The sequence below is a fragment of the Chrysochloris asiatica genome, unplaced genomic scaffold (genome assembly GCF_000296735.1).
Source record: "Chrysochloris asiatica unplaced genomic scaffold, ChrAsi1.0 scaffold00386, whole genome shotgun sequence".
NCBI classification, from domain to species: Eukaryota; Metazoa; Chordata; class Mammalia; order Afrosoricida; family Chrysochloridae; genus Chrysochloris; species Chrysochloris asiatica.
Window position 1 is genome coordinate 1365015 of NW_006408904.1, and position 10665 is coordinate 1375679.

The 10665-nt window shown below is 40.5% G+C and overlaps 1 protein-coding gene across 2 annotated transcripts in view; it reads right to left on the reverse strand.

Moving 5' to 3' along the window:
• The window catches only part of PBX1 (pre-B-cell leukemia homeobox 1), a 385369-nt gene that overhangs the window by 53553 nt on the left and 321151 nt on the right, over nt 1-10665 (reverse strand). For both annotated transcript variants that reach the window (XM_006876513.1, XM_006876514.1), the window contains exon 5: nt 6246-6381. In XM_006876513.1, coding sequence (XP_006876575.1) covers nt 6246-6381 — 136 coding nt within the window. The remainder of the gene's footprint in view (nt 1-6245; nt 6382-10665) is intronic.

Sequence of the window (10665 nt, forward strand, 5' to 3'; positions counted from 1 at the left end):
GAAACAAGTTATATGAATTGTTGAATGTGAAACTGATGATGTGCCCTGTAAATTTTCACTCAATCCACAATAAAAACCTTAAATTAAAAAAAAAAAAATGCATATGGTGAAAATTCTGGGAAAACTACAAGCTATTATTTTTAATATATTAGGGAAACTAAAATTTCTTATAAGGCTATTCCTCAATGACCTATCTACAATGCTTATGTTGTCATTGTTAAGTGTCATTGAGTTGGTCTGACTCATATATAGGGTTTCCAAGGAGCTGCTGGTGGATTTACACTGTCAAACTTGCAGTTAGCAGTCCAGTGCTTGTTCTAGAGTACCATAACCAGAATTCCACACTGTTTGGAATACAACAGAAATATCATGTCTTTCTTGACCTAGGGTTGGTTGATGGTGGTTGTGTGCTGCTGCGTCGGTTCCAACTAATAGCAACCCTGTATAGTTCTTATGAGGCCGTAAATCTTTACAAGAGTAGGCAATCTCATTTTTCTCCTGTGAAGTGGCTGGTAGATTCAAACTATTGATCTTGCAGCTAGCAGCCCAGCTCATAACCCACTACACTACCAGGACTTCTAGCTATATATATATATGAGGAGTCTTCAAAAAGTCCATATAAAAATTTCATCATCTTGTAAATTTATATTTCCATGAAATTTTAAGCCCACTCATAAATATACATATATATTTACTGATGAAGACCATAGCCTTTGATCTTTACATCTCAATGTAAAGAAAACAAAAATCCTCACCACTGGACCAATAAACAACATTCTTATCAATGGAGTAAAGATTGAAGTTGTCAAGGACTTCATTCTTCTTGGATCAACCATCAACACTCATGGAAGCAGCAGCCAAGAAATTAAATGACGTATTCCATTACACAAATCTGCTGCACAAGACCTTTTTAAAGTGTTGAAGAGCAAAAATGTCAGCTGGAGGAGTAAGATATGCCTGACACAAGCCATGGTATTTTCAATAACCTCATATGCATGCAAAAGCTGGACAGTGAATAAGAAAGACCGTGGAAGAATTGATGCTTTTGAGTTATGGTGTTGGCGGAGAATATTGAAAGTGCCTTGGGCTGCCAAAAGAATCAACAGATCTCTGTTGGAAGAAGTGCAGCCAGAGTGCTTTGTGGACGCCAGGATGGTCAGACTTTGTCTCTCATACTTCAGACATATTGTCAGGAGGGACCACTCACTGGAGAGGGTATCATGTTTGGTAAGGTGGAGATTCAGAGAAAAAGAGGAAGACCCCCAGTGAGATGGATTGGCCAAATGTCAGCAACAATTATGAGGTTAGCCTCGGACCGGGCAGTGTTTCATTCTGTTGTGCACAGGGTTGCTATGAGTTGGTATTGACTCACTGGCACTTAACAACAACAAATTATATATATATAGTAAATATATGTTGTTGCTGTTATTGTCAAGTGCTGTTGAGTGGGTTCTGACTCACAGTGACCCTGTACAGGGTTTCTGAGGAGTGGCTGGTGGGTTTGAACAGCCAACTGTGCAGTTAGTAGTCTCAAGTAAATGAGAGGGGGAAAAAAACAAAATTTAAGAAAAAAAATGCTTTGTTTATCATAAATGTAACCACAGGAAAAAAAGACTTCAACTGGAGGAGGAAATAAAGTTTGAAGGGGACTTCGGAGCACATTAAGGGCCAGTGAATATCTAACTTCACTTCAATGTTCAGGATTTGCTTGATACCGCTTTCATTATTTATGCTAACCAATCATGCTGCAGCGCTGTGGGACAAAGCAGTGAACCACAAGGTCGGCAGTTCAAACTCACCAGTCGCTTCTTGGAAACCTTATACAGGGTTGCTATGGGTTGAAACCGACACAACGGCACTTAACAACAACAGCAACAATCACAATTACGGTTGTTTTTTGAGTTATAAATGGAATTGGGAGATGCAGAAAAGGCCAGGAGATTTTTCTGAGGTACCTGGATGAGCTGGAAGAAAGAGAAAAGATGAAGATACTTGGGAGGACTTTTTACTCCCAAAAGGAAATGCCTAAGGTCTAATTAAAACAGCTACATGTGAGGAAATGAGAAGAAAGAAACTGGAGAGGGGGCATGTTGTAGAAAAAATTCCCTTCAAGTAAGAACAAGAAGAGTGGTAAGGAAGACAGTATATCAGTTTAGGGATTTCTCACATTGTCGATGGTTGATGTTAGGTGCCATTGAGTCGGTACCGACGTAGCGATCTTACACACAACAGAACGAAATACTGCCTGGTCCTGCACAAACATTGTCCATTAGGTGATATCATGTGCCATGGACAATGTATAGAAGTCATGTTTTCATAAATTTACTCACTGTTCAACAGTTATGCACTAAGGGCCTACTATGTAGTAGATAATGTGTATGTACAGATAATAAAGTCTGAGACAGGTAATCTAGGAGGGATAATAATTTGTGAGTAGAATTTGATTCACATTTTGAACATATTAATTTGAAGAGCCTGTGGGCAGAATCATAGCAAAGTCTAGTAGTTAATAAGAGATAGGAGCTTGGTGCTCAGAGAGAGAGTCTCATCTGGATATACAAATAGAGGTCTATTTACAAATGTGACGATGAAGAGATTGCAGATGGCCTTCAAGATACATGAGTTTGAATTGTGTGGACCCATTTACACCTGGATTTTTTTTTCCTGTTGCTATTGGGGTGAGCTCAAGTGGTGCACATACAAACATCTCACGTGGACATGAGTAGTGTCAGAAGTGATGTAAATAAACACTCACAACAAAGAACAGCAGGGGAAAATCTGTGGAGATGGATCTGTGGATCCATGCAGTTCAAATCTACGTTGTTCAAGGGTCAACTGTTCTCAGATAAAGTATGAAAAACGGTGGTGTCAAAGAGTCAGTGTGAATGGAAAGCTTGTCAGAGAAAGTTTCCTGGTTTCCACCCTAGAGATTCGGATTCAGGAATGAGGTGAGGTCTAAAAATTTACATTCCTAATCAGTCCTAGTGTGGCGCAGTAGGATAAGCACTGGACCACAGGTGGGTTTGAACCACAAGGTCAACATTTCAAACTCACCATGTGATATGAATTGGAACCAACTTGATGGCATTTAATGACTACAACAACAATGATAATCAGTTCCCAGGTGATGCTGATGCGGTTGTCTATGGATCATATAAGTGACACTAGTAGAGAAAAGGAGTTCTGGTACTATAGTGGTTACCAGTCGGGCTGCTAACCCCAAGGTCAGCAGTTCAAAACTGCCAGCTGTTCTGCAGGAGAAAGATGAGGCTTTCTGCTCCCGTAAACATTTATAACCTCAGAAACCCTGTACAAGGTCGCTATGAGTTGGAACTGACTCCACAGCACATGAGCACCACCACCACTACCACCAGTATAAAGAAAGGATTCTCTGAGATGATGGAAGAGGACGATCAATAGATGGATTTCAGTGTACAAGCTTATTTTTCAGTCAGGAGAGCAATCAATAACTTTTAGTAGATTTAAAAGAATCTGTGACTCAAATAAAAAACATTAAAAACAACTGGCTAAGACGAGGCTAAGGAAAAAACAATGATAGTTTCAGGGTTGTTGTTGTTGTTAAGTGCTGTCGAGTCAGTTCTGACTCATAGTGACCCTGTATAGGGTTTCCGAGGAGTAGCTAGCTGATGGGTATGAACTGCACTACACCAGGAGTCCGGTTTTAGGGCAGGTAGAGACAGCAAGTGGCACAATGACTAAGTACACAGCTGCAAACCAAAATGCCAGTGGTTTGAACCCATCAGCCATTCTCCAGGTGAAAGATGGGTCAATATGCTCCTATAAAGATTTATAGGTCGCTGCGATTGAAATTCACTCAAAAGTACCAGGTTTGAGTTTTATGTTTCGGGATTTTGTTTTGGTGTAGAGATAACAGAAGGGCCACTGGTGATGCAGTGGTTAAGCAATTAGTTACTAATGGAAAGTTCAGCACTTGGCAAGAGAAAGATGTGGCAGCTGGCTTCCATAAAGATAAGTGTGCAACTTTACAAAGTTTAAAACCTAAATTGCAAACTTTATGACTTTGGAAACCCTACGGGACAGTTCCTCTCTGATCTCTAAGGTCACTGTGAGTCAGAATGGCAAGGGTAGAGGCAACAGATCTTTGAAAAAGACTGGAACAAGAGTCAGAGAAAGGGGAGGATGAAAATTCAGAAAGAACAGTGTGTCAAGAAAGCCAAGTTACTTAGGAGAATTTTGAGAAGAGGTGATAAATAACAAAAGACAAGAAAAATAGAGCCCCCAAAGGCATCCACTCAATTTGGGAACTAGAGGGGAGATCTAAAATCTCACTTAGTCAAACCAGCCATGATTGGTAGTTGGGGTAACCAAGACTCAAAAAAGAGAAAGTTTCCAGAAGTCCCAAATTTCTATGATACCTTGTTATATTGTCTCTCTTGGGACCTTTTTGGCAGAAGCGTAACCGTTGCTGTTGGGAGGCAGGGGTGTAATGGAAATGATGTTTCAGAGTGCATGGAGGAAATGGGAAGGTAACGTATAGTAAGTAATCGAGTTAATGGACAGACTATTTGCACATTGGACCTCCAGAAATAAGAAGGAAAACTGTGGGACTATTCCAGCATTCCAGTGCTTATCTAAATATAACAAATTTGTTTCTTTAATGTTTATTTTAACTTCAATAGGGATTTGGAAATCAGGCTATAGTGTGATTTAATTCTGCTTTAGAGACAGTTGGCTCTGTGAATGAAACTCACTCATTCGTGAGTTAGTGATATCTGACTCATAGACCCAGAAATATTAGTCAAACTTGAGCAGCAATATAAAAACAACTTCATTGCTTTTTTTGTTTGTGTGTGTGGACAAGGGGTCTATATTTGCACCAGAAAGGTGATTAGAGCCCTAGACAGCACTGAGCCACTTGAGTTTGAGCAGTGAAGTTCTGATTTCCCAGGGTTGTCAAGAATGGACATGACCTTCTCCTAGTTCAAAACAACTTAAGAAAACTCTGGGTTAAAAAGAAGACGATTCACTCTGCTTGATCTGCAAGGCTGCTTCAAAATCACCCACATCTGCTGGGGAGGCCCTGGCAATCCCTTCATTGTAAATACACCCTGTGGAGCTCTGTGTTCTGACTAGACGTAATTCTGCTTAGCTAACAAAAGTTGATGGGATCAGCACCCTGTAGGGAATAACAGGAGCCAAGATTCAATTCAAGGAATTACAGATGCTCAGTTTATACAAAACAGCATCTATTTTCATTTTTAAATGTTAGGTGAAGCTTCTCACTCAAGTAAGCCTCTCATCCTCCCTCCCAGCCCTCACCCTCACCTTAATCTTCATGAGAATACCAGTATATTTGGTTTTGTTTTGTAACATTATTCTCAGAAGAACGATTTCTAATAGATTCCAAAATTATCATTACTGGTCTGAACTAGAGATTCCAGCACGGCATCTGAGATTCAGACTGAATCAGAAGTTTGGATGGATTCTTTGGGTAGACAAAATGGACAAACATAAAATATTGCCAAGCTCTCTGCTTCACATTAATATTGAAGAATTCAGGTGTTTACAAATCTTGTATCACGTACCTCTTCAAGTAAACAGAAATCTGTTTTTACTGTTCTCTGGGGGGGGAAGCGGGGCACTCAGTGACATTCTGAGCAACATCCCTGTGTTATCATAGTGACATGTTGAAATTCCTACACTCTGTCAGTTAGCGTGAGCATATCTAGAGAAGACATTTAAGGCTCTTTCATTTAAAAGGCTACATAACCACTAGATCAGTTCACTGACTTTTAAAGTCCCTGGATTGGGTTGGGTAATAAATGAGCTAAGGAATTAAGTATGCTTGAGAAAACAGCAAGAGAACTGTAGACAGCTTTCTGAATACATTTAAGAAACTGCACTCATCTGAAGCAAGGGATGCTCAGTGAGAAAAACCCTATTCCAGTTTTGAGATTTGGCTTATTCTTTTCCTACTTTATTGGTCCCTCTCAAGTTTTGCAAGGTACTTACCTAGATATTCACATATATGGGGGGTGGGGCATCAAAAAGTTCATAAAAAAATTCCATTACCTTCCAATTCCATTTCTCCATGAACTTTTTGAAGTCCCCTCATATAGATAGTGCACTTACCTTACCATTATACGACTTCAGCTGAGGGGATATGGAAGGTATTTATGTTCAGTAAAGCAAGACCTCCAAGTCCCTGCCACAAGGCTCTTCCTTGGTCATATATAGGCTGTGCCTGTTGAGGTTCTCCTTACCTGGGAGACTGTGATGCCACACTTCTTGGCTAACTCCTCTTTGGCTTCCTCACTGGGGTAAGGGTTGCTGAGATGGGAATAGAAATATTCATTCAGGATTTCCGTAGCTTGCTTGTTGAAGTTCCGTCTCTTCCGCCTTGGTAAAGAGAAAGAAAATAATAATGACAACCAAAAGAGTTTTACCAAATAAATGTAAAAAGGGAGAAAAAGACAAGTTTGGGGGGAGGGGCAAAAGGTAAATTAGAGGAGATCCAAAAATGGGGCTAGAATGTTTAAACCATTGTTACAAGCATTTGTTACATACACCAATGTGTAGCACCCAGGTACTGAACAGATGGATGTGCAGATATTACATCATGGTAAGGGTCTTGGCATTTGCACATTCAAGCAATCTTGGCTTTGCATCTTGGATCAACTGGGTGACTTTGGGCACCTCTCTCAGCATCAGCTACTGTAGTTGAAGATGAAGAGAGTCATTCTAACCTCACAGGGTTGGAACCCAGAGCATGGATAATGCTAGGACTTAGTAATGGCAGATTTTCTGACTACCAAGTGCTAGGTACTAGTTATTCAGTTGTCACAACTGGTGAAGTACATATGGTTATTTCCACTTATCGATAGAGAAGTGAGTTCAGAAGTCACTCACAGTTGGTACATTACAGAATCCAGTTACTCTTTCAGACTGGTCTGACTATCAAGAACCCATCCTGTTGCTTCTATAGAAATCATCTCTTGGCAATTACACAGAAACTCTGTAGCCCTAAGTTAAAAATAAGTTATCATTTGCTCCCCATTTTTCTCCCACTTAAATGCATGCAGAGGCAACATTTATTTTTTTAAAGGCATCTGGGTAAGAGAGCAGGAAGCTGACTGAAATTAACCCCTTGATTGCCTTACTTCCCTCACAAGGAGAGAAGTGGAACTTTTTTAAGTAATAAGAGCTGTCAAATGGTAAAACAAAAGCCCATAGATATATTTCTATTATATAGGTTGATGAAAAGGGAAAAAACATGTTTTTAAAGGCTTTTTTTTTTTTTTGGCATTAGAAAAAGTGCTAATTGAACTGCCTCCCCACAGCTAACGCCTGTGGATATCTGGGGGACTTGCATAGGGGTTCCAGACTCTCTGCAGATGTTGGTGGTCCCTCCATGAGATCATGGGCTGCCATCTTTAAATTAGCTCAATTAGCACATTTCCTTTTCTTGCTTTTATCAAAAGTGGTTCAGTATGGATGTGAACAATTTCCAGAACATCCCTGGTTTGGCCAGGATACAGAATTTTCCAATTTAGCCACCAGAACGCACTGATCGCCTTGCTAGACAGGAAATTCAGCTAATATTGTATTTCCAGGGTCCCACTTGGATTAATTAGCACAATAAAGTGCCTGATTTTACCGGATGAACACCATCTGTCCACAGGTATTAACCACATCTGTCCAAATAATGCCAAGTCCAAGTCACTTTCCCAAATCACACTGAGATTCTGGGTCATCCAGCATCAGAAATAAGATAAATTGGATTAAAAAGTCCAACTAAAAAGTCGGCATGTGCTCTTAAACGATGCGAATATGAGGAAGAGGGCCAAGTGGCTAAATTTGGTCACCAGGCTAATCTTTAAATACCTTTAGCTGCTGTTTCTTTGCCAGAAGGAGACAGTTGTTTTAGGCCTAGGGAACTAGACTCTGAAGGCTCCCCTAATTGGGACAGCATCAGTTCAAGTTCATTCATTCAGTTGTTTGCATTAGCATTACACTGTATTTTTTGGGACTCTTCCAATTGAGCTCAAAGGAAGCCTCTCTGGAATGAGCTGGTGGTGTGGGGATGGTGCAGACAGCTGTTCCTGGCCCTCTTCTTGGTTTGCTGTGCAATCTTCCCTAGGTGGTCTCATCTACTTTAATGGACTCACTTATCACCTCATTCAGTGGCTGCCCCAGCCTAGGGCCTCTGAAATGCTAGTATCAGGATTTTGGGAAGCCTAGTGGAAACAACACACTTCTGATAATAAGACTTCCAGAGCTAAGAAAGGCACCTGATTTATTTACTTTGCTCAAAGTGTTATCGGCTTAGCGCAATATATTGGTGATTTTGCCCAATCAGAAGCTTTGATGTTCAGAATCTAGGTCTTTAAGAAATGAAGAAGTTCACTGATTGTTATTGGATAAATGCAATGCTCAGGGACAGCATCCACAAAAGCCTTTCAAATTGCACAGGGAAAATTCCATATGACACTTTTGATGGTGAAAAGCACAGGCACGTGGACATCTCCTGTTAACTCCAAATGTGTAGTCTCCAGCCCTAATTCCACTCCTACGAACCTCTATCCCATTTTCTACTGGATACTCCAGGCACCTTCCAACAAACTGACTCCAAGCCATTCATTCAAAACACTGCCACCTTATCATTACATGTGCTACGTGATCATACCACCATAGATAATGTCCTTGGTATCTATTAACTTGATTTTTCATTTATTCATTCTAATACTGAGTACTTTGCTGTGCCTTATTCAATCTGTATGCTGAACAAATAATCCAAGAAGATGCAATATAAGAAAAAGAACGTGCATCAGGATTGGGAGGAAGAGTTGTTAACAACCTGCAATTTGCAGATGATACAACCTTGCTTGCTGAAGGCAAAGAGGATTTGAAATATTTTCTGATGAAGATTAAAAGCTATAGTCTTCAATATGGCTTGCATCTCAATGTAAATAAGACAAAGATTCTCATACCTGGACAAATAAATATCATCATGCTAAATGGAGTCCTGGTGTGGCATTGTAGGATAAACACTGGGCCACAGGGTTGGTTTGAACTATAACGTCAGTGGTTCAAATTGACCAGCCATTCCTCAGAAACCCTATAGAGAGTTGCTATGAGTCAGAACCAACTCAACAGTTGGTTAACAACAACTTAACAACAACAAATGGAGAAATGACTGAAGTCATCAAAGACTTCATTTTGCTGGAATCCACTATCAACATTCATGATCACAGCAGTCTTAGAAATCAAGCAATGCATTGCATTAGACAAATCTGCTGTGAAAGACTTAGTTAAAGTGGTCAAGAACAAATACCATGGCCTGATCCAAGTCATGGTATTTTCAGTCGCATCGTATGCATGTGAAAGTTGGACAATGAATAACAAAGACCATAGAAGAATGGTTGCATTTAGTTATGGTGTTGGAGAAGAATATTGAAAGTACCAGGGTCTGCCAGAAAAACAAATCTGTGCTGAAAGAAGTACAGTCAGAATGTTCCTTTAGAAGCCAGGATGGCAAGACTTTGCACTTCATACTTTTATCAGGAGGGACCATTCCCTAGAGAAGGACATCATGCTTGGTAGAGTGGAGGGTCAATGAAAAAGAGGAAAACCCTCCCAATGAGATGAATTAGCACAGTGGCAGCAACAATGGGCTTAAAAGTCACAATAATTGTGTGGATGACATAAGACCAGGCAGTGTTTCATTCTGTGGTGCGTAGGGTTGCTGAGTCGGAATCAAAGTGATGCACCTTATAGCAGCAGCAGCTTGTTCCTGAACCTAGGCGGGAACCTCAATAACTCCTGTCCTCTTGCCTTTACCTAGTGGGTGCCCCCCAAGTAAGTCCTGACAGTTCTATTCTTTCAAATAGGCTCCTTTTATTCCATCTTGATTTTTGAAATGGGTTTAGATGAGCCACTAGCTAAGTGGTCCAGGCTAATGTTGTCCAATAGTACTTTCTGCCATGATTGCTGTTGTTGTTAAGTGCCGTTGAGTTGATTCCGACCCATAGTGACCTTATATAGGGTATCTGAGGAGCAGCTGGTGAGCTTGAACTGCCGACCTTACAGTTCAATGCAGTTCAAACAGTTTTGCAGTCTGGTGCATTAAACCAGCGCCACACCAGGAGTCCTTTGATCGAGGTGTCCTAATCCGTGCTGTCCAATATAGTTGCCATGAATGACATGTAGCCATTGAGCAGATGAAAACTGACTAGTGTAGTTGAGGACTTCAATTTTAAAATTTTATTTAATTTACCCTAATATGCAGGTAGAATGAACAAATCTGTCTTGAAAGTAGTACAATCAGAATGCTCCTTAGAAGCAAGAATGGTGAGAGCTCACCTCACTTACTTTGGCCACGTCATCAGAAGGGACCAGTCCCCGAAAAAAGACATCATGCTTGGGAAAGTAGATGGACAGCAGAAAACAGAAAGGCTTTAAAGGAGAGAGACTTGTTGCAGACCGTGTAAAACTGGTGAGAAGTTCGAGGCCCACTGGGCCCGAGTGTTGTCGACTATACAGGCCACAGGCTCTGAGGAAAAAATTCTGGCCACTGGCAGTCATAACAAATTGTTTTTCATCTTAGTGTTCAGTTATGTTTTTTATTTAATTCCAAACATGAGCCCTTAATGTCCACAGATTGTTGTTGTTGTTGTTGTTAAG